Genomic DNA, 25,135 nt, shown 5'->3' on the forward strand with positions numbered 1-25,135 from the left:
TACTATTTCAGGTATTGATGACTCTTACAGCATGGACAGCCTCTCATCATTGAACATTGAATTGTTTTGGTGTTTTGACTGACAAACTAATCAATTCACCACCTAGGGCTCTGACATGTGTCATTATCTTTTGATTGATTAATGGGGAAACACACAGACTGTAAATGAACTCTTTCAACTGGTCACACGTTCCCCTACATGCAGTGACAGCATCAACAAACACGGCGGTCATGTGTGGAGGCTGGCATGGACGGACACGAGTACAAAGACGGGACAGGATGAAGTCTCATGCCACTGCAATCAACTCCAATCTACGAGCAGGCAGCCTACTGTACATCCCACTCCACACACACGCACACACACACACATAGAGTACGTACATGCATGCAAACAAGCATGGCGGCGTGACAGGGACCAGAGGATGCATGAGTCAGGACATGCCAGAGGCGGCGCTGCTGTAACAGTCCTACCTGTAGGAAGTGGCAGGTGCGTCCCTGCTCGGCTTTCACTAGAGCTTTATCTAGGTTGACCGAGGCCTTCTGGTAGACCTCTCTCGCCCTGCTCACCGTCAGAGTTGAAGACCACGAGCTCTTCTTCAGCTGCACCTGGCCGTCCAGCGCTGCGAGAGGCAGCATGGGACCGCCGCCGCTCCCCGTGCACGTGGAGCACTTCACGTCGTTGTTGCTGCGCGAGGTCTTGAGCGTGTGGGCGCTGATGGTGTTGTACGACTCCATGAAGTACTGAGACTGGGATTTTTCCGGGTGGCGCCCCATGGTCATGACCCCGGAGGGCGGGGCTCTGCCGGTGCTGCCGTGGTGATGGTGGTAGAGGCACATTTCCCGGTCCAGCATGTCATCGGAACTCCAGTACCCCGAGATGGCGGATTGCATCTTGGGCTCGGACTTTGATCGGTCTTTGCTCTTGCTGCGCTTGCTGTGCTTCAGGGTGCCGGAGGAGGAGGGCGGGTCGTCTGGGCTGGCTTTGCCGCCGTTCATCTTCCCGTTCGCCCCTCCGCCAGAACCTGACGGCCCCTCGAGGGAGTGCGACTTGGCGAAAAGCTTCTGCACCGAGTGAACGAGGTGGCGGATGCGGCCCGGGCTATCGCTGCGCTGGTGCTCCACCGCCGTGCGCTTGTACTGCAGCGTGTGGTAGCCTTCACGCCGCACTGGCGCCTGGCGGTCAAACTGCTCCAGCAGGTTGGATGGGACGCGGTTATTATTTCCTCCGCTGCAGCCACCTGCTCCGTTTCCTTTGCCGCTCAGCATCTGGCCGCCGGTGTACGGCACCAGGGCGCCGCACTCATCCTTCAGCTCGTGGTGAGAGCTGTAGTGTCTGCGAGGGAAGGTGCAGCTGGCCAGGTCGGGGTAGCCGCCGCCGCCGCCGCCGCCGCCGCACTCGGACTGGAAGGAGTTGCGCTGGGTGTAGCAGGGGTGCTCGGCCGGGTGAGGCTCCCCGTGGTTCAGGTAGTAGGACCGGCGATCGGTGTGGCCCAGCGTCATGCAGTCGTAGGAGGGGTCGCAGGTCACCGCCTGGTGGTGACTGCGGCTGCTCGAGAGGCCTTTCATCGTCATGGCAGCCGGGTTGACGAGCACATCCAAAGGAAGTCTGCACAGGCCCTGAAGTGAGCAGAAAGGTAGAGCCGCGAGGAAGAGGAAGAGACAAACAAACGAAACAAAAGAGAGGGAGAGAGAGAGAGAGAGAGAGAGAGGGAAAAGAGTTATAAATACCTCATATCTGCATTCTGTCAGAGTGCAGTGAAACGTTTCATCTGCTTTAATTAGAACAACTCTTTTGGCACAAAGGCACAGATGGGAGAACTTCCTGATGCTGACAGGAGTCGGGCCCGTTCATCTCCATCAAACATTTTCAATTTTGCCCTTCAAAAACACCAAACAAGGTTCTCTAAATATAGCATCTGCTTGGCATGCAGCGGCCGACTGCCAGATCTTCACTAAAGCTTCCCTTTCCCCCTACGTCTCCGTCGGTTTGAAGCCCTGGAAATAAGACAGAGGTTCTCTGATACACAGAGGCACAAAGGAAGGAGAGTATCAAGAAGAGTTCAGATCTATTTCTAACTCAAAAGTGTGTTATGTTTGTTAGAAGGGTATTTGAAATGGAGATAAAGCACAAATCAAACGACATCATCGCATAAAATCCCCTCAGCTGATTTCACCAAACTGTCCACTGTGGTTTGTTTACATGATGGTTTTACAGAACGAAGGCAGCGTGGCGCTCGCTCAGCACATTGACTGCAGATGTAGATCCTCCTCACACAAACACAGACTAATGGTCTTGTCTGGTCAACCCTTCATGCAATAAGTGACCTTTCCCAGCGGCGGCCATCAGAGCCCCGTATAGAGCCGCCGCCTGCTTCCAAGTGACTGGAGGTGAGGCTAACGAGACCATAATAAGAGATAAACGCACGCCGCCGCCGCAGCGCCGTGACAGCCATGTGGCAGAGTCAAGCGCGGGGAATTCATTACTGCGATTTATAATGCACCACAGAAGGGCACCGGGGTAAACAAAGAGGAGAGACAGAGGAGGAGGAGGACGGCACAGAGGGAGAGAAGGGAGACAGAGGTATGAAATATGTCCAATCTGTGCATGAGGAGCAGATGTATGTGCAGATACAGAGAGTCAGGGTCGTTGGGAATTGGAGAAATTGTTAATGCAATTTCCACGTCTGCACAAAGCCGCAGGATTAAGCTTGTTTACGACGTGTTACTCCTCTATTTATAGAGCCAGAACCCCAAACTGCCATCTGCAATACACTGTCCTACACGCAAACTGGCCCAGACGCATTTGTACACACACTGACACACACACACACACATCGACACACACTGCATCCGGGCATTTAAAACGTGGAGCGCATCCAGGGCTGAAGGTATTCATGGCGGCAGGGCAGAGATCCCTTCTGTCAGCCGGGCGAGGAAACAGAACGCGACCTACATTAACAAACAAAAAGGCCCTGGTGGTGATCTGTGGCGGGACAGCTGTCTGCGACGCTGCAGAGCTGAAGTTAGAACACACACACACACACACACACACACACACACACACACACACACACACACACACACACACACACACACACACACACACACACACACACACACACACACACAGAGTCACACAGTGGATCTGACAGGCTGCACATCCAAGCAGAATTCCACCTGGGCTCCCTTGTAAAGTGTAAAGTCAATATTTACATGTTATCAGAAGCTATAAGAGGATCTGCTGCTTCAGTTCATCTCCTCACGTTTAAGTGACGGCGACATGAGGCGACGCTCTGAGGCGGCTGTGTGTTCAGACTGACTTCAACCAGTTCTGCGACTTCCTGTCCGATCAGACCTCATTCATACCTCCACCAAGGCCCATCAGTACTCCTATTATGACTTAAACAATGATTGGTTGCAGCCGATTCATTCATTTATGAGGTACAGCCACTTTGTGACGAAGGAGCCACGCCCACTCTTCTATGACAGCAAATTAGAGCAGAGAAAAGTGATGGTTTCTTCCCTGGATCATGTCCCACCCATGTTCTCCACCGTGTGCCTGCCTTGCTTCCTCTGACACACACTCCACACACTCCAGACGTCCAACACAGTGTGGACGTCTCCCTGCTTTGACATTCCGCCTCCGTAATCACGCAGGCTTCATTACATCCAAACCCACCACATCCTGAGCAGCAAGGTGTGCAAACACAGCGCAGCAGATAACGCCGGCGCAGCTCTGCATGTTAATGTCCATTCACATCTGTGCCACATCAGCATGGCCGGCTAAATCCCGCTTCGACACCGCGTGGAGATAAATGGAGAATAGGTTTTCCCTCTCTGGACGCAGCCTCACAGTGGCGGCACGATCTAATCTTAATTTTCTATTTGCTGCACGCCTCGCTTGGAATCTCGCCGCAGCAAATAAGCAGCGGTGGCGGCGTCGGTGTGAAAATGCAAAGCAACTCCCGGCTTACTGTGAAAAGCATCTCTGTGCGAGGTAATGGAATCGATACGGCGGGAGTGTGAGGAGAGGAGACCAGAGCAGCTTCTGTTCCCTGCAAAGGACATCAAACGCTGCTGGCTGGAAAGAAGCTCAGGGCTCACAGAGCGACTTTAGGTTCCTCTGCTTCTCACTCCGGCCAGCGAATCCAAAGGTTGAGAACCTTCCCAATCTCCTCTCCACGGGGGATTGTATCAGGCCTGTGGAATGTGTGTGTGTGTGTGTGTGTGTGTGTGTGTGTGTGTGTGTGTGTGTGTGTGTGTGTGTGTGTGTGTGTGTGTGTGTGTGTGTGTGTGTGTGTGTGTGTGTGTGTGTGTGTGTGTGTGTAGGGAGGCTGAGCAGAGCATTTTATCTGCAGGTTTTCAGGTCATGTGAAGTCGTAGCTTTAATCCCGGGAGTGTGTGGAGTGCTAGTAGCTAGTATACTGCCTGTGACTAAAGTAGGTAATGGTGAACACACACACACGCATATATACACACACACACACACACACAGGCTCTGCACCTGCACATTTACATGCAAATAAGTGCAGGAAATTGCATTATTCCACCTGGAACCATCACAGAACACTGAAGTACATTGGATGCTTCACTGTGATGAGTCGGCAAAAGTTAACTTTATTTTAGCTTCATATTGGGCAGGCAAACCGTCAGATAATATTAATTATGCTTATTTTAGGGGTTTTTTTGCTCATGCAGAAGAACTCTTAGGTATTTTTTCCAGATTTGTCTTTCCTCTGCAGACGACCAGAGCGGTGAGAACACTCAGAGTCGGATTGTCGCACTGATTTAAACACAATCAGCGGCGTGAAAGCCTGCCAGGAATAATTTGTACGTTTCTGCCTTTTTTGTTGCTTTTTCCCCGACGTGAGGAGAGGCTGAACACTGAGCGACTTTAATGTCTCGCTGTTAAAACGACTCTAGAAAGACGGATTGGCGTCTGTTTAGGAGAAACGTCACATCCTGCCTGCTGCTTTGTACGAAACGCTCGTTTATATGACGCACAAACATCCATCCAACGTGATACAGTTATATAAAAATAGGAAATTGAGGGAAATAAAAAGCTTTCGGCATTCCGTCTCTCATAATGGGGCGTATATTTCATCCCAAACACGGAAAAATTGACAGAAATGAAGACGAACTTCATAAAATGACAGCTTAGAGACAGACTACATTTAAAGAATGGATGGAAAATAAAGGCGTTAGCAAACAGCTGCACAACCTGACAGGGACAACAGATATTTACAAAAAGGCTTCCACGCACTAACAGCACTTAACGCTCGACACGCGTGTAGTTTTAGGTGTCTAACGGTCTCATTCCTGCCTCGCTTTATCGTTTTTTATTATGAAAAGGCAGTTGTTGGTGGATAGATTGATGTCCCCGCTTCCTCTCCGGCAGCTCCTTTGTCACCTCCTAACTAATTAGGCCGACTGTCAGGACTCCTGCCTGACAAATGGAGCCGCCGTGTTGACTTATAGCTCGCCGTGCCCGCCGAAGCGCTTCCCGGAGACAAATTCCTCCGGTGACGGGGGACTATTTGATCAAGGTAAACAAATTAGCGGAAGCATTAAGTCTGGAGGAAGCGCGGCTGTCACAGCTGTCACACACGCTCCCGCTTCCTGTCTGAGGAACTTCAGCGAGCTGGCGGGATGAACATACAGCAGTGGAGGCCAATGAGCCGCTTTGTAAACGTTTTATTCCCCTAGAACTTCACTGCATTTACCAAACAGACTCACATTAGGGATTTTCTTTAATGTATTTCAAAAGGTTCCGACCGCCAATCATCATCTTTAGCCGGAATCCGTCTCGGGAATCCCTTCATCTTCAAATGAAAGAGATTCCACTGATTGGCTGTGACATTTCACTCGGACGACGTGCAGCAAAAGGCCACGATGTCGCCGAGATCCCTGCCGCGCGGCTCGAGGTCGAAACCTATCAGGGGCAGCAAACAGGAAGTGAAGATAAAGACCTCAGCTCCTCTTTAAATCACTTTGGATCAACTCGTTCATTTGATCTGAAAAAGTCATTTCAGAGGGGAGAGGCTGGTATCTTAATCAAACCCAAGCCCTTTGTCATTTTTGTTTGATATTTGGTGATTTTTGATTGTTTTGTTTGTGTTCCATCGCAAATAAAGAGACTCAGCATTTTTCTTTCCTGAGTTCAAGCTCATTTTTGTCAAAGTAAATTTGCCCGTTTTCAATTATAGATAAAGCAAACTAGGTAAAAAACAACAAAAGGGCGCGCACACGCACGCACACACACACACACACACACACACACACACACACACACACACACACACACACACACACACACACACACACACACACACACACACACACACACACACACACACACACACACACACACACACACACACACACACACACACACACACACACACACACACACACACACACACACACACCAGGGGTAACTCATTATGGATGCTGCTTGATTGCCCAGGAGGCAAACCGGAGCGTTTTAACAGGATAATAACCTTGTATGGGTTTTTACACGGAGCCTTTCAAAATCATCAACTTCCCCCCAAAACAGCAGATGAGAAACGGCAACAGCCCTCCTTCTCTTCCTTCCCTCTCTCCCTCTATTTTAATAAAGTTCAATAAAGCCATCCATAAATAGCAGCAAAGAGAATTGGAGGAGGGAGGGTGGCATCTCCATGGAAACAAATGGATTTTCTGGGGGGGAAATGATGTGTTTTCACCCCGGCTAATGTGCAGTTGTGAGGAGTTGTCGTCGTCATAGTGTGCGAGTGTGTGACTGTGTGTGTGTGTGACTGTGGGTGTGTGTGTGTGCATGTGCTCCAAAACGCTGGAGGATCAGAACACAAGTCGGAGCTCCTCCAGCTTCACGTCTTCATCACAGGGACGCGTTTATGAGATCCCCTCACGTCCCGGTTGCTGTTCCATCCATCTGTGCACACTTATCCTGTTCACTGTCTCTGCGTCGGATTGTCAGACGCTCCCGTTTATCAAACAAATCGATCTTTGCAGTGAAGTGTAGAGAGGGAGAGAGCAAGGGAGCAGGGGTTTGACACTTGAGGAAGAGGCTTCGACCCTCTAGAAAATAGAAGCGCCCCGTCAGAATTAAAAATAATTTAATAATTTGTTGACTATAGGTCCGGGTCCGTATGGGATGGCGTCTGGGTCCGGATCCGGACCGCGGTCCGCCTGTTAGTGACCCAGGCTCTAGACTGTCAGTGAGATCAGCTCAAAGTCTCCCATTCAAATAATCAGACTAATCTACGCCAATATGTTCATTGATTCCCAACACCTGGGAGCCAAATTCAAAGCTGAAATTTGCAGTCAACTGTAGCCGCTCTTCAGTTGAGTCTGTGATTGCGCAAAACTAGCAGAAAGCCCAAAAGCTCTGGTTTGTGTTTCCGTATGAACCTCATGATCTTCTGGGTGAAATCTGTGTCACCTAATCCCGACTCGACGCAGCAGCGTGCAAAGTAAATCAGCCGGCGGTGAGTCAGAGCCTTTGTGTGCCTCTTTTCTATACGTCCTACATAACAGGCTGAGGTTTCATCAAACAGCCGCGACCCACATGTGGGGAAAGTTGCTAATCCCCTTAATTCCGATGTTACGCTCACGACTTTTTCCTTTCTAGTGCCGTTTCTATTCGCAGCCGATAACGGAAGCAAGAGGGAGAGGATTTCCCATCATGCAGTTGCACAAGCGAGCTCGATTTATAAACAAACATGCGAATTCAGCTGCATGGCTGTGCGGCGGTTTATCAAAGCTCCAGACGCTACGATGGGATTCATCACACCGACGGAATCTTTGTTTGTTTTATGCAACAGCACAGATACACGAGTACAAACACAGTGTGTGTGTGTTTGTGTGTGTGTGTGTGTACCCGCTTTGTACAGTACACACAGTACAGTCACTTGCCACTGTCAGGAAGCATTAGCATTAATGTGATGAAGACGAGAGAGAGGGAGGGAGAGGGAGGGGGGGAGAGAGAAGCTGAGAGAGAAGACGTGAAAGACAAGGAGAGGGGGAGAGAGAGAGAGAGAGAGAGAGAGAGAGAGAGAGAGAGAGAGCTGGAAAGAGAGAGAAAGAAAGAGAGAGGGAAAGAAAGTGAAAGAGCAAGAGAGAGTTAATAATTTAGGATGTGACCTTAACAGCGCTCAGCTAATGTGCTAATGTGCTGTAACAATGTGTCAAACCGAACTGAGGCTGAGAAAAGATGAAACATTGTTTTAATAAAGTGAGAGTGAAGCTAAAGGACAAACGATGAGCGGTGATTCTGTCTTAGAATAATAACACAACTCCCCAAAGCTCAGAAAACTATTAAACTGGCAGCTAACGGAAAAGTGCTAATTTGTACACCGGGAAAAAAAAGTTCATTACATCACCACTCTGCTCAACCTGCTTCATCCTGGGGGTCAAAGTTCACAGGGTGTACGGGTGGAAGCGCACGCCGTCTCTGTGGGCGTCCTGTCGCTTTGCGGACATGTCAGCTGATGACGACCCAGGGGGGGAGGGGGAGGGGGAGGGGGGGTTTGGTTGTCTTCCCGCATGAGCACTGCTGGACGCGTATCCAACGTGACACACTCGTACTATAAGGCACACATACATCCCCCCTCTCTCTCTAACACACACACACACACACATGCTCGGAGGCATATTTCCAGCAAACGCAGACCCGAGCCTCAACAAAAGTGCCTCAACCAGGTGCCAGGCGGTTGGCGTCGACCTCCCGGCTGACCTCAGATCAAAACTGTGGGATGTAGAGAAAGCTCGGAAATCCTCGACTAAAAATGGAATCGTCTGAACGCGCGCGTTTCCTCACGGGTCACCAAATCAGGGTTTGGCTGAAGCGGAGGCTGAGGCGCCGTATCTAAATTGAAGGATTACCACGAGAGCGTTTCCCTCAGCAGAAATCCGGCAGCCATTTTTTACCGCTGGCATGCCCGGTCGCCGCGGTAATCGCAGGAAGTACAGCGAGGGATCGGATCAAGGCCTCATTAACTCGCCTGTGTGCGTGTGTGAGTGATTCTCACCGACCAATCAGAAAGACTTTACACTTTGACGCGTCGTTCCTGCGCCCGAGGCCAAACTAATCAATACGTCTGCATATGAAAACCCGAACACGCCATGTTCCGCAATGATCCCATAACGTCTCAACAAGATTAGAGAAAAGTCATCCAGAAGGCTCCATCGAAGGTCGGCTACGGGGGGCGTGTCTTATTGGAAGACCGCCTCTCCCCCGCTCCTTCTTCCCCTTTATATTCTGTTTATTCACAAACTTTTCAAGCACAGAAAACACCCCAACATCCTTTCCCCAGTGAATAAGAATGTAATTGGAAGTCTTTTGCGTTTTTAAAGTCAGTAAGTGTCTCTGCTGGGTTTGAAGAAGAGCATTTTGCATCTTTATAGACACACGAGCAGCAATATTGTTTCTAATCTTCTGGTAATGACTTCATTGCTGTTAATGTGGCCGCTGTGTTGTTGCCTCTCGCGTGTCGTTTCACCGCCGCTAATTACACTGACATAATTGTAACGTGACTTAACGGAGGCGTGTGTTGTTTGCGGGGCGTGAACGTGAATCCTTCTTTCCTCCGCTGCACATTTCTAAGCTTTAGGAATTAGAAACAAAAAGCTTTCAAGGGCGAAACGGTCGATTCGTCGGGGAAAAAAAACAAACCAAGCGTGAAATGTGCGGCACGGCGAGCGAGTTCAATTAGCTCGCCATTTCATAATTTGCTCCGGGGGAGGCAGAGGAGAACAATCTGGAGCGCCGCATACGTGACGGTAAATAACACGGATGATGGTTAACGTTAAAGTTAAGGTCAAACCAGGTAGGACAAAGGAAAGGGATTTAATCAAAGTTAATGAGGAGTTAAAGAGTTTGGGTCGACCTGCCGAGGGCGGTTTGGTGACGACAACTTAAACAACACTTTAATTAGAATACATACACATAACACTGGTTTGGTACCAGCAGGCGCTTTGTGATGTCTCACGCCAACCTGCTGGACGGGATCGGCCGCCGTGACCGCCGCTCGTCCGTAAATGAGCTCGGCGTTAATCTGACTCAAGCGTGAGTAACTCGCACTTTTCCACTTGGTCAGTAGCAGATGTGATGTCCAGCTGGCCGTCCAGTCACTCGTCAGACCTCCTTCCCTCTCGTCTGTTCACACTTCCCCCTCTTTCCTTTCTCCTCTCTCTGTATCCCTCATCACAATTCTTCTTCTTCTTTCCCTCCCGTTTCCGCAGGTGTCATCTCTGTTCTGCCAACACCGGCGCCTTGGTTCCCCTCCCACTGGCCCGAGCGTTACCTCATCCTGATCCGGGCCCCTCTTAACACACACACACACACACACACACACACTTGCTCACTTTCTCACTGCCTAATCTCCATAAACACACACCGCCCAAAACTGCTAGACGACGAAAAGGACGAGCCCGCAGTGTTTGTTTCACGGGAGAACGTCGAGAATTTCGGCTCAGCTTTAAAAGTGTTTATCTCACTGCTGCCATCTGCTCCATCACCACTCACCCTGACACACACACACACACACACACTGACTCACACACACACGAGCAGGGAAACCTGACAGCCTGTCTGAAACCTCCATCCTATTTTCATACCCTTTGATGATTCGCCGTCAAACGTCCGTGAAGGGAGTCAGGGAGGTAAAAAGGGGCGGGGCCGACACAAAGGAGGCTCCGTTCAAAAGGTCAAAGTTGAATTTCTGGAAGCAGGACCTTGCTGGTGGGAATAATGATCCCATTCCAGAGGAAACTAACAGCGATACAGAGACGATTTTATAAGATTTAACCATTTGTTTATGTTTTTGGAGTTTAGGAGGTCAGGACCCGGCTGCTCTCCATGAGGTCATAGGTTCAGACTCCAATACAATTATGTTACTACATTTTGTCAAATCGCTGGCATCTCTTCCCGCCTGTGTCAGATCTGTATTTATGCAGCATATAACCTTGGTGTGATCGGCGTTCACTGATCAATAAAAGTAGCAGGAGCCTGAAGAATCTATCGGCCGCAGCTCCGCAACGATCCGGCCGGGGACAAACAGCGTAATGGAAAGTGTAACTCACCTTCTTTACTGTCTCCTCTTCGGCATCCTCTCCTCTCTCGCTGGCTTAAGTCCGGCCTCCTCGTCCTCGCCACTTGCTCATCTTCCTCCCCTGAAGAGAGCAAAGACACAATCCGTGTATGAGTGTTTGTCGACACACATCAACGCCCCGCCGACGCTCCCCCACGCTCACCTCTGCCTTGCATTTAAGGTGGAATGGCAGAAATCAAATTGATCTTTAAAAGGCATTCGAAGTGCTCATGTGTGTGTGTGTGTGAGTGTGTGTGTGCATATTCAGTGAGGAACTGCTGTTTTATTGTGGGGAAAAAAAATAGAAATCACAGCGGCGGCCAGCCAACATCCCGCTTTGATCCAGCGGCCTTTTGGGAAGCAGAGTTTGAGGGAGGGGATGTGTGCCGAATTTGTTCCTGGCAAGAAGAAGAGACCAGATGAGGAAATACTTCATGTTGAGCCTGTTTGTGCTCCTCAAGTCTGAAATCCTCCAGGAGCTGAGAGGCCGCATGAAACCGGGCCTTTGTTTCTACGGGAACGACTTTGCTAAGACGATCACCAGCACGCCGCCGCCACCGCCGCCCGTCACGGCTGAGGCACGGCAACACGCTGAGGATTTTCACTGAGACGCAAAGACAAATCCTTATTCCTAGAGACAGGATGGCGCCCTGTAACCACCTAACACCTGCACCTTCATCTCTCTGCTGCGGGAGGAAGAGTCCAGCAGCCTGGATCCCACGAGGAGGATGAGGAGGAGGAGGAAGAGGCAGGGAGGGAGAGGAGGGGGGTAGTTCAGCGTGGGGGCAAGAAGCAGATGAAGGTCTGTCCAATGCTCGGCAGGTGGGGGACACACACACACACACACACTCACACAGGACAGAGAGGACACCGATACTCCAAAGGCTCCTTAAAATACGACAAGCAGGGAAGAACAAAACGGTAAAAGCCACAAAAGCTTTCAAGATTTATAGAATTCTTGATGTTACCTAGGAGACGGATCGCTGCCGCGTGCTAATATTTAGTTTCTTAGCTTAAAAACTTCGGTTGAGTTTGGTTTTGGAGCTCCATCGTCCCTAATTAGTCCATTAGCAGCCAGATTTTCCTTTAGCTGGATGTGGAAACGCTTTATAATGGAAGAGATCTGAAGTTTTGATCATCTTAAGTCTCTGCTAACGAGGCTCCCATGGTCATATTCCTATATTCATTGAAGTAACAAGCATTAAAAATAATCAAATTGCGGTTTAGGATTTCAGATTTCGTTCCTGGAGTAATTATATCAGGATTCAATTATGATTTATAGCTTTTATTACTGTGAAAAGTGCTAAATGGCTTCAGTGTAGAGCGACGACAGGCAGGATGAAGCGTCTCATCTCACGTGTGCTGGCCGCCGCTCTCCGTCAATCATCGCACCTCTGTGGGAGACGATTTCAATTTCACACTCTGCTGGGGCACAAAACACACACATCACTTCAACACGGGTACAGGGAACAGATGGGGCGGTGGAAGCGAGGGGGGGGGGCGGGGGGGGGGGGGGGGGGCTTGGCGGAGGCGTAAACATAAACGAATGAATCAAGACACAAAACGTTGGCGCGCCGCTACAAGTGTCGTTTGCCCCGGCGGCGTATTTTCACAAACGCGTCGACAGACAGTTGAGTGTTTTGCCGTCGTCTCTCAGTGTGAGTAAATATTCATTACATTACATTACATTACATTACGATCATTTGGCTGACGCTTTTATCCAAAGCGACTTACATTACATTACCACCCTTCGCAGAGGGGGGAGCAATTGAGGGTTCGGTGCCTTGCTCAGGGGCACCTCGGCAGGGGCTCGAACCAGCGACCCTCCGGTTCCCAAGCGGAAGCACTACCCACTGAGCCACTGCCTCCTATTCTTGTTGTTTGAATGAAACGGAGCGATTTACGGTGTCATGGAGCCCCGCACTGCCCCCCCAACCCTGTGCCCCCCCGCACTGCCCCCATCGCCGCCCGGCTTCTTCCTGTAAAGTCAACTGTGGCTCTCATATTCACAGAGAGCGGAACTGAATAATTCATCAGCGGCACAGAAAATAGAAAGACCGGGGAGAAAAAAAAAAAGGAGAGAAAAGAGGTCTGGCAAAAGGGGAAACGACTGTGACCTTGTATGCAAACGAGGCAGAGGAGGAGGAGGAGGAGGAAGAGCGATAACAGGGAGAGGGATGGTGTAAACAATGGAAGGGAGGGGGGAGGAGGGGAGGGGGGACGGGGGAGAGAAATGAGTTTTGCCCAAACGAGGGTAAGGCATCGCTGCTGTCAACGAATAGAAAGAAGACGAAGAAGAAGAAACCGCCGTACAGGAAAAGAGCCGGTCCGTGTGCGTGGACCTCTAAGGGCTCAAACAGCGAGGGAGGAGATGCATAGCGGATGAGGTTTGACCTGCGGTGGGGGCAATTTAGACTTTGTCAGGGTTCCGCTTTGAAGCCTTGGCAGATGAAGACGTGCCCGTGGATCAACCCGCGGCCCCCTGCTGCATCAAACCCCCCCCCGTGGCCCGCGGCGCCGCTCGCACTGAGTCAGCAGCATCAGCAGCAGCGGGACTAGCAGACCGCACCGCCCGGCCAGCACGATGCATAATGTCCTCTCTGTTATCCATTACACCAAAAGCTCTTATTCCAAACGTCAGCGGCGACGGTGCGGCGACGAAGGCGGGGGAGCTTTCAGGCCGGGGCGACCCTCGACCGCGATGCGAGAGGGCTTATTTTGGGGGATAAAGACGGAATATGTGGAGCGGGAAAAGTCGCGTCATCAATAGGGAGATGTGATGATGCTTCTTCTCTCCTTATCCAGAAGAAACACACACAGAGAAACACACACACACACAGGCCAGGACTTAAATCTATCTGAAGATGGAGATCGGTGCAGGCGGACGAACATGCGCACGCACACACTTTGTCGTGATCGTTTGGTGCCGGTGATAAATAGGTGAGTCACATCAGAAAGAGGATTAGAGCGGCTGTGAAAAAGCAGAGAATTATTGACGGGAAAGAGGAGGATTTAGATTGAACTCTGCCAGTCCACAAGAGCCTCCATCATCCCCCCCCCACAACACACACACACACACCCACAGAAACTGGCGATGAGTCAGTAGGTCTGTCTCAGGTCGCTTTGGATGATAATTGCTGGAGAAGCGATGAGTCTGAGCCTCGGTCCACCCTGACCTGAGCGTTCCTATCAGGCAACCAACTCCCCCAGTAATCACGGGAGCCTGAGCGCCGTGATACATAATGGATAACGGCGAGCGCAGACGTCGATGCCAAAAACCTGAACTTGCAGAATCTCATCTAAAAGAGCCTGATTGGGAAACGTGTGATGAAGATGAGTCCAGATTTGGAGCGAGGCGCTGATTAAACTAACAGGGAGAGCAGGCAGAGGCCGCATTCTCAAATTAGCTACTACGGCGTAAAAGATGAAGACGACGAAGACGATGAGTCCGGAGGTTACCCAGAAAACATCTGGTGTGTCTCAACGAGCAGACAGACAGGTTGAACCCATCTGTAAGCCTGAGGGCGAGAGAGAGAGACAGAGAGACAGACAACGCTCTGCTCTACTCGCTGCACGGCTGAGAAACAAAGTTGAGCAGTGTGTATGTGTGAGTGTGTTTCATCATGCGTGTGTGTACTTCCACCTGTGTGTGTGTTTTGTGTGTGTACAGTATTTGCAATTGAAATGCAGGGCGTGATTGGAGAGGCGAGGGGGGTTGACGGCGCCCCACCTGGCAGGTTAGACTTCCAAAGGGCACGCTTAATGAATTCACACACACACAAACACACCCACGTGACACACACACTCATGACAGCTATGTGTGTGTGTGTGAGCAGAGGAAAGTAGGTTGAATGAGGTGGAACCAGAGGATTATTTGGTCTCGTTCCTTTAGAGAGTTCTGTTGATGTTTAAGGATCGATTCAAAAAATTAAATCTGTTATTCTTTATGATAAAAGAATAGAAACCCGTAATCATCCTGTTATCAGTTCTGATCCGGAGCAACACTACGAGCTACGGATCAATCTGAAAAGTCAGAGCGGTGCATTCAGGTTCAAAGGCACAAGCTGGGAAAAATCAATTCCGATACCGCCAATTTTCAGATGTTGGCAAAGAGACAAAGAAGTCACTTTCTAGCGTTTTTGTTGCTGTTGTCCACCGCGTTCGGCTGGCGGGGGAGAAGGGGGGCGGGGGGGGGCGTTGAAAGGATGTGCGACCTCCCTGCCCCCCTTGCCATCCTGCCGGCGAACAATAGAAAGAGAAAAGCAGCAGCAGCATGCTGGTTATTTGGCCGGTTGCGGCGTTATTCAGCCGGATCAAAAGAGCCCGTATTGGTTTCACTCTCATCCCGGCCAAATGATAGTGTTTGTAAAGGATAGAGGGAGCAAAAAAAACAGATCTGATGTCGCACACTTGTCCCTCCCCACGCCGCTGTCTGCCCGGCATTAGCATAAGTCACGGCATCCGTCCCAGAATGCATTAGCAGTCAGCCAAAACAATCGCATATGAGCGTCGGGCCTGCCAGCGAGCGAGGACGCCCGTGCTGTGGATGTAGCAGAGTAAAGCAGACATATGGTGCATTCTGTCTGACCGGGCCGCAGAGTGATGTGAATACAAATGTGATATCTATATAAGAGCCGTCTCTACACGATCGCCCGCACAGGACGCCTGAGTCCACAGATGGACCTTTCCACCGCTCCACTCCTCCTCCACTCTGCTCCTCACGCTCGCTCTGGTCTCCAGGAGAAACAACAAGTGGTCAATGGCGGCGGGGAAATAAGGGGCCCCGCACGGCCGCACGCCTGTATGCCCGCACAGGCGCTCTCCAGTAATCAGGCTTTTTGATTGGCGTTATATTTAACTGAACCAGACGGAACATTGCGGGATATACATAGAATCCTGAGTACAAGCTGTCAGGTCATTGTGTTGACACGCCCACACGGTCCTGGAAAGAGGCTGAAACTGCAAAACTACTGGAGATAGAAGCTTAGAAAACTTTTGTTAGTTTAGTAAATAGGGCTGGAGATTAATAGCTAACAGCAAATGGTGAAGCTACTAACTAAGCTACTCTTTTTCCAGCTACTTCTAAACCAATGTAGCTTTTTTCTTTCCCCCATAAGCTACACTGCTACTTGTCAGGCCAGAGGGCGTCTGTGGAAAGTGTACTGGCACTGTTAACAACTAAACTTGATGCAAAACACATACACACACACACTCAAACACACCCCCACAGGCGCAGCAAGTCCCTGAAGCATATCCCAGCATGCATCACTCATCCTGGACACCTGGCTTGGTCCTATGGGAGATGTTATCTTTACAAACACATCCAGACAATGTGCTGTAAGAGTAGTTAAGCTGATTCCTTTTTTGAGAGAGTAGCTTAGCTGTAGCTTAACTACAGTAAAATATGAGTCCCATGTAGCTCAGCTTGTTCCATCACTCGCGTCCCTCTCCACCTCTCCATTCATAAACGTCTCTCCTCCTCTTATCTCTTCTCTTTCATGCTATATCGCGCCCGCTACCTTATTTGTGATCTTTTCCCCGCTCCCCTCCTCTTTTGTTCTCTCTCATGCATAATCTGTCTACTTTCTGTCTTCCGCTCTCCTTCGCCCCCCCTCGAGACAATCTCTCTCCATCTCCCTCCTCTCACTCCATCGCTCTCTACTGCTCAGTCAGAATAACGGCTGTGATCTATCAGGCGATTTGCTGTAACCGCGGGGGCAATTTTCAAGACCCGCCGATGCATCAGCCTTTGCTACAGAGTACCGAGATACCGTAGTAATATCGGCAAAACGGAAATCTGATTAACGTGGCGGGCGACTACAGTTTGTGTGCTGCGGCGGCAGAAGAAACAGAAGCTGGAGCAGAAGCGGTGATAGTGAAAGCAGCAGCACCCTGCAGCTCAGTGCAGGCTGCTGGTTTTCATGCAAATCCATAAGGTTGCCATGGGGCGGTGAATGACTGGCAGGGGGGGTGAAGGGAAGGGAAGAGCGTATGCAAATGCTGGTTCAAGAAAAGGGCGTGCACACTGATTAAGAGGAAACACAAGCTCGGGACTCCAATCAAGTCCCAATCAATGGCAGCTAATCCTGTGCCAATTAGGAAACGGCGGTTCAACGCCCGAGACCTAATTCAATTTCTTGCTGCGATCTCACTGTGAAGGGATTGATTGAAGGGAAGTGGTGGAATTTGTGTTTTTTCCTTTTAACAGAGAAGATTGGTAGATAGATAGAGATAGCGGGTCAGGCGTAAGGAGCTTCTATGTGACGTCTCATCCCCCCAGAGCTCCACAACAGAAGGGGAAGATGAAGCTCGAAGCCTGACAATGATGAAAAGGATGAGATAGAGACCACATATGCACACACACACACACATGTCCCACCCCCCCCCCCCCCCCCCAAATAGAGCTCATAGTGTGGTAGATGTTATCATGTAGGGTGTGTGAGCTGGTTGTATAATGCTGCAGACTTCCTTTCACTTTACTGTTGGAATGAGGAGATTAAACCCAATCATCACCAATAAAATGAGATCTGACTTTGGCCTAACATTTACATTACTTCACCATTTAGATTAGAATATTCCAACATGTGCCGAGTTAGATCATCAGTCAATATTTATTTACTACAGCTCGTAGTAGGAGAAGAAGAAGAAGAAGAAGAAGACGTTGAAAGGCCGGGGGGGGGGGGGGGGAGAGAGAAAGACAAAGATTAAGAAGGCTGGCACAAATCAGCCAAAGTGAAGGACGAAGATATCCCATTACTGAGCGGAATCTATCATGACACACACTGTCAGAGCCTCGTGGGGAGAGGATGGAGATGGAGAGAGAGAGAGCGAGAGGGAGAGAGAGACAGGTGGCGACTTGGACAAGTTGGAGACGCGAGACGAATGCATCATGAGGTCACGCCGTTGTATTAAATCCAGATTTATTAATAATCCTGACTGTCTACCATCTTAATTTGAATGAACGCAAGATGAATCAGGCGGATAACGCAGCTGATTGATCTGCTGATTATTAATCAAGTAATCTATACATGCATAAGTACATACTCTGAGAGTGTGTGTGTGTGTGTCCATAGGAATCTTTACAGCGAGATGAAAGTCCAGTAGCATGCGATCACATGCCGTCCCTGCATTCGCTGCTTTTTTGAAAATCGATTAGTCAATTATACTCGATTAATCGAGAACAAACAGCTATACAAGTCAAAAATGTGAGTAAGCTACATGGACAGAGCTGATGGGATTCTGCTGCTCTGCAAATACACAACATGTTGACATCATTGAAGTGGAGGAAATGCACGCTCACACCCTGAATAAACCGATTTAAAATGGTCTGAATAGTACGAATAGTTTGATTAAGCGTGGAGGGAAATATAGCGAGGGATGGACCGGACCCTCGGGTGCTCACAGACATTTCTTCTCTAGGTGTCACCAGGGCAGAAATGCGAAAAAACACACTAATCTCAAACTCATACACACATGCAGTTATTTTGTGCGAGGCCCAGATTGGAGCGCTGCGTTGCATGTGATCGCATTTCTCAGAGGCGACTTCCTGCGCCGCCGCCGCTTCTGCTGGCTGCAGACGGTTTAATAAAGTAGAAATGTCAGACGAGGGAAACGTTCCGACGCTGAACCCTCATTGTTTCTCCAACGGCCTGCTGGTTACAGAGTCGATCTCTCCCTCATCACACAGAATTAACCTTTAAAGCTGAAACACGCTTGACTCCGCCGCCGGTGCAGTCACATAGCGCCATAAAAGCCGACACCAGCATCAGCGACTGGCTGCATAAAACATGGGGATACGTTTACAATGCATTTGGCACAATCGCGTCGGCCATTATTGATGTGTTTCTGTATATATTTAGTGCATTGTTTGGGTTCGGACCTGCTGTCATTTGGAACAATGGACCCCTGACAACAAACCAAATATCACAATGACAGAAGAATCGATGAGAGGCTGCAGATTTGCGTTCTCTCCACGGACTGCTGCGACTAAAAAGCTCAGTTTGGCTGCGTCCCATTGTATACCAAATACCAATATAGAGTGCGTCCCATTTCTCTTCATCGCTGAACAACTGCCAGGCACGAAACACGACGCCGCCTCAGGCTACATATTACATTCATCAAGACTTGAACCTAACACGACTTTTAATTAATAGCCTCAAACATTCTGTGAGTGTAAAAAACCCTATACACACACACACACACACACGCACACACACCTACACACACCATTTTTCGTCTTCATCCGCCCCGGTGGAATGGACTAAAAGTGCTGCTGTATAATAATAGGGGAATAAAACATAAAGCACAAGATCATTATTAGTTTTGAAAAGTAAGGAGGTGAAGAAGGTCAAGGCAACCCGGAGAAAAGGTTTTGTTACAGAACTGCAGATAAAAGTATAATGATGGTAAATGACTTAATACAAAGCAACTTTTGGAGGATAAAAGGGGCGTAAAGATGAAGCATGTGCATCAATAAATCCATCCTCCCGTAGTGACGAGCCGCCATCCTTATGCAAGATCACCTTACATAACCATTTGCATAATTTTCTCGCTACTCTGCACAAATGCGTGTACGCCCTCGGGCGGCATGTTCCGGCGCGTATCACGCACGCGCCGTACCTTTCATCTCCCACTTTGACTTGGAGGAAACGTGCTGAGCGTAGCCGCGCCTGATCCGGATCCCTTCTCCGCAATTTCACACCGCCCACTATAAAAGCTGATTTTATGGTTAAGGATTGAGATTTAAATTGTGAGTGAAGCACAGGTGTATAATCCACCTGCTAAAAGTGTCTATTGCTGCTAAAACACTCACTTGTAATGTGTTTCGGCGATATTGCATCGGGCGTAATGATGGATTTTAAGATATGCAAGGAGACGTGGGAAATGAGTTTGCAACACTTACATTGCAACGGTACATTATCGTTAATGCTCCAATAAGCTCCGATCCCTCCCTGTTCTCATTCACAGCACACACCAGTGTTTCCACATACCTGCTAATCTGATACATAACAAACACACACGCACGCACGCACACACACAGACGGTCGCAGAGATACGAGCAAAGATATATGAAGCTTTCATTTAGTCGTCCTTCCATCTGTCTGACAGTAGCTTCCTCTCTAGGCGCCGGGCACATGCGGCGCGTATGAAGTCGTTAAATCAGCACGCGCACACATCTACCATTAACTCGTTATGTAGTGTGTAATTGTCCACAACAGACTGTGAGTTATATTATTAATGCAGCGGGGGGGGGATCCCATCACTCTTATGTAAGAAGCGGAGAGAAACTCATCAGACAGATCGATGGAACGGTCGGCGTGATGATATGGATTCCTTCCTTTTTCATAACGTGGAGGCTTATGGCAGCGAAGGCGAGCATGAACACGCTACAGGTGCTTACGTGAGTGTGAGATGTTCCATCTGAGCCGAGGAGTGGACACCAACACACTAAAGAGGACATCAACACGTAACCAGCAGCTTCTCTTATCATGTGGGTCGGGAACCCAGTGCATCTGTGACAACCTCCACCTTGAACTATGACCTGGATGACCTGAGGCTTCACTGCCCATGCTGTGTCCATGATGTGACTCGAAGATGAAGGTCATAAACACACAATTTGTAACATTTGAGTAACTGATCCTCTGTTGGCCTACATATTGGAAAGAAGACTCCTTGATCTCAGCCTCGGCTAATCTGAGGTGGAGGTAGTTGGCCTATCATAGGAGCAATAAGGGGATTACACATGCTGGAGAAAATAAGGCTTAGACGCAACGCCACACACACACACACACACACACACACACACACACACACACACACACACACACACACACACACACACACACACACACACACACACACACACACACACACACACACACACACACACACACACACACACACACACACACACACACACACACACACACACACACACACACACACACACACACACACACACACACACACAGAGCCCTCTCTCTTTCTCTAGATTGATGCATCCTAACGCGGTACACACTGATTGATTATATGATGTGATGTGATAATTAATATTTAGAAGTGCAGGATAGATTTGATGTCTCACTTCTATCAATGTCATCGTTAATATTGATGAAGAAAACACTCAACAAGTTCATTTGCATTGGAATCTGGCAACTAAAAGTGAAACATTTGAGTTTAATTTAGATGTTATGACAGCTTTCCAATATTATTCCATTACGACGTCACGACCACGAGGAGGCGTTTACTCTCCGTCACAGGCCGGGAAACTCTGCGTCACCACCTGAGGAGCTTCTGGTTGATTGTGAGGCCACGCCGGCGGCCGTGCCAAGTCTCCAAGACTCACTCTCTCCCTCCCTCCCTTCCCCCTACACTCCCCACACTCCCCCTCCCCCACCGCCACGCTGCTGCTGCCTTAGACAGCGAGAGCCGTGCCGAGCTAAATCAGGCGCAAACGATGCCTGCACGCCCACGCACAAACATCCGGCACTGTAAATATGTACAGGAACACACTCGGGCGAGCATAATGACCGCCTGAACACAAACACGGCCAGCATGTAAACGACTCAACAACAAAAACAGGGCCTGATTCACACCAGAGCACAGAGGAGCACAAACACCTGACTGGAGCAGAATGAAGAGGAGGGGAAACACGTGTACCACCACGTCTACCACACATGTGGACGTCCGGACGCTTGCGGATCAAACAAACACATTTCCGAACAATAATATTACACCGATTGGCACAGAATGTATCAAACGTACTTGGTAGGAAGTGAGGGAGCAGCAATGATGTAGATGGGATGTAGAGACACAACAACAACAACAACAACAACATCAAGCAGCAGCAGCAGAGCTTTTGTAGCACAAACTGTAACACACCTACCATCCCTCTCTCACACACACACACACACACACACACACCTACACTGCAGTCTGTTAATCATTCGTATTGACGTTTGCTTTGGGGCAATCAGAGGATGTTGACACATCACTACCGTGTGGTCTAGTTTGTATTGGGCCTGCGTATAAATCAATAGACACATTGATTCTGAGCTCTCCTATTACAGCGGCCATATTGCTTTAGGCCAACTTTCCACAGGTCAGAGGAAAGAAAGAAAAACTTATATATGGTTCATTTTTTGGAGCTAATTATTATTAATACTTCCTCCACGTGTAAAGGTGCTCATTTGCCGAAACAACAAACAAATGTCATGGGAAAACAAAGCAGCTGTAATTAATCTGCGGCGGCGAGCAAGAAGCTTAATTAAAAGCTCAAACGTAAACGGAATCCATTTCAAGAATTTGTGCTAAACTAAATCCAAACCTTTACCTGATCAAACTGGCTTTGTGATGATTCATATAGCAAACCACAAAGCCTCACTTTTCCTGTTAAGCTCAATGTAAATGACTAATGGATTAATTGTGTGTGTGTGTGTAGAGCAGCGGCGTGTGTGTTTCAATTACAGAGACTGAATGTAATTAAAACGTCTCATTGTATAATGAGTCACATACCGGCACATTTTGTCCATTAAGGTCTGCACCTAAAAGCGGAAAAGCGTCAGACGAGCGAGGGAAATGCGTCTGTTTGGTGACCCCCGCCGCACACACACACACACACACTCTCCTCATTACACACATAAACACAAAGCGGTGATGTCATTTGTGTAATCTGAAATCTGGGCCAGAGTAGATGAGGAGGCAGCCGGCGGGATGAGCAGTCACTGTCATCGTGATTCATTGTGTGGCAGGAGAAAGTAAGAGGGTAAAGAGTTGCTCTGTGTGTGTGTGTATGCATTTCAAGGCCCAAAAAAAAAAGTTCTGCTATAACACAAAGCTTCCTCGCTTCACAGAGAATCATGGAGCGAGGTCACGGCTGAACACTGTGCCTGGGAGAGAGCTTGGCTCGTCGCGTGCCTGTCAACACGTGTGGAACATCTGTTCTTCTTCTGCAGAGCCAGCGAGCTCAAACAGTCACACGTGCTCCGATGCGTCTCCAGCGGAAAGACTCGCCGAGAAGAAGACCCTGCACCGCATTTCACACGCGAACAACGTGGAATCGTGACTCAGTGTGACCCAGGTGCTGCCTCCTGCTGTGACTCTTTCCTATATGATAACAAGGTGAAGGACAACATCCATATGAATTTCTGTCATATTTAAATATAATAAATTGAATTGAAATGTGTGGAGTCTATAATATTAAAATGAATTGTACTGGAATTCTACATTTACTCAGGTTTCCTCATCTTTGCCTCATTTTGTAAAGTTACCGTTGTTCACAGATGTGATGAGAGAACCACTGTTGGTATTAATTAAAACTTCAGAGGGTGAGAGTCACACAAGTTTTAGGTCAAATTCCACATGAAAGCTCAGATAATTAAAACCCTGTGGAGCTGCTCTGGTTCTGCTCTGGCTCTGTGGAGCTGCTCTGGCTCTGCTCTGGCTCTGCGGAGCTGCTCTGGCTCTGCTCTGACCCTGACTGAGCCGTTTCCTGCTGCCTATGCTCATGCCTCTCATTTCTCCCGATGCCAGTGCTGCCACAGATATTTGGGCGTCCTCACAGATGCCTGAATTTCATGCTTTTGATGCCAAGGCTTTAACTGGCTGAGCACCCAGCAGCACAGGAAGCATTTGGGATGAACCTAAACACAAAAGCAACCTCTCCTCCAACACTCGCTAATTAAACAACAAAGGTATGAGAGCTTCTGATAGATCTGACTCCAAATGGGGCGATGCCATTAACTGATAACGGACACACACACACACACACACACACACACACACACGCGTCTATATTTGAATCGTGGCTCAGGCGTGTGTTTAGATTATTCGATTGCTCCACTTCCTGTGTTTGCTCTGCGAAATAGAATGAAAGATCTAAAATCAGACTCGGCTCCTTCAGCAGCCGACAGACGACGTGTGTTTGCTCGCCCGTCAGGGATTTGTCATCCCCGCCGCCACATTCACAACCTGTGAATTTACATACTGTATGGTGCTGACCTTGTGTGTGAGTGTGTGTGTATATCTGTGTAAGAGAGGGAGAGAGAACAGATGAAGTAGAGTGAAACGTTGAAGACATAGAGCTGTCCATGGTGCTGAAGTCCCCGTCTCTCTTTCTCTCTCTCTCTCTCTCGCTGTAATCCGCTATTCTGAATTCACTCCAAAAGCACATTTATCACTTTCATCTAGATTATCTAAACTAAAAATGGCACCTTCCTGAGAAGGCCCGAGTGGTTGACTGGCTAAGTGGGTGATTGGCTGAGTGGGTGACTGGCTGAGTGGGTGATAGTGACCATCAAGAAGAAGAGAAGCCAACCCCTCAGCCGGCGGGGTCACAATGATGCCTGTCCTCCAGCTGTTTGTCCATTTTGTCCTAAATTAGTAAAGAAATCTGTCTCTCACTTTCCCTCCCCTCTCTCCGCCTCTCCCTCCCTCCGTCTCTCTCTCTCTCTCACACATGTGTGCAAAGACCTCGCCCGGCCGCTCCTGACCTTTTCCCCCCCCCTTCGCCGCAAATGAAATCCCCGATAAATCTGACGCCGCCACGAAAGGAAGGAGCGAGCAGCGTCGAGGTCGGGAAGAGAGAGGAGGCCGAAAATCAAGACGAGGCGCAGACGGGACAATCTGCTGATTCATTCATCCACACCCCCAACCCGCAGGTGGAAAATTGGAAACTGGACAATATTCGTCGTCACTCAGTTGGCAGCAGAGAAATCCTCTCCAAGCTCGTCACTAAGGTAGAGTTTGATCAGCATAGCGCCCCCTGCTGCAACCGCTTAAGTCGGACTCATGTTGTTATTGTTACATGAATTCATTTTGGCTAATATGTATACAAATTTTTAGATTAGATAACACACTCATCCTCCTCCTCCTCTTCCTCGCCTGCCACCTTGGCATCGCCCGTGTTTTGGCTTTGTAACAGTGTCCGCCCCTCCCCCCTCTCCTCCTCCTCCTCCTCTTCCTCCCATCCTGCAGCCAACATGCCACGGCGTGATTTACAACCGAACTTAAAAGCGCCGCACAAGGAGAAGCGTTTATTTGCCG

The 25,135-nt window shown here is 49.1% G+C and overlaps 1 protein-coding gene across 1 annotated transcript in view; it reads right to left on the reverse strand.

Annotated features, from left to right (window-relative positions):
• LOC143009079 (disks large-associated protein 1-like) overlaps positions 1–25,135 on the reverse strand; it is a gene marked incomplete at its 3' end in the record, with an annotated part of 59,989 nt that overhangs the window by 26,761 nt on the left and 8,093 nt on the right. The window contains exons 2-3 of the mRNA XM_076161087.1: positions 11,085–11,174; positions 471–1,616 (exon numbers count right to left, since the gene is read on the reverse strand). Coding sequence (XP_076017202.1) covers positions 471–1,571 — 1,101 coding nt within the window. The remainder of the gene's footprint in view (positions 1–470; positions 1,617–11,084; positions 11,175–25,135) is intronic.

This window comes from Genypterus blacodes, unplaced genomic scaffold (genome assembly GCF_046128005.1).
Source record: "Genypterus blacodes isolate CSIRO-AG114 ecotype Tasmania unplaced genomic scaffold, CSIRO-AGI_Gbla_v1 ptg000110l_1, whole genome shotgun sequence".
NCBI classification, from domain to species: Eukaryota; Metazoa; Chordata; class Actinopteri; order Ophidiiformes; family Ophidiidae; genus Genypterus; species Genypterus blacodes.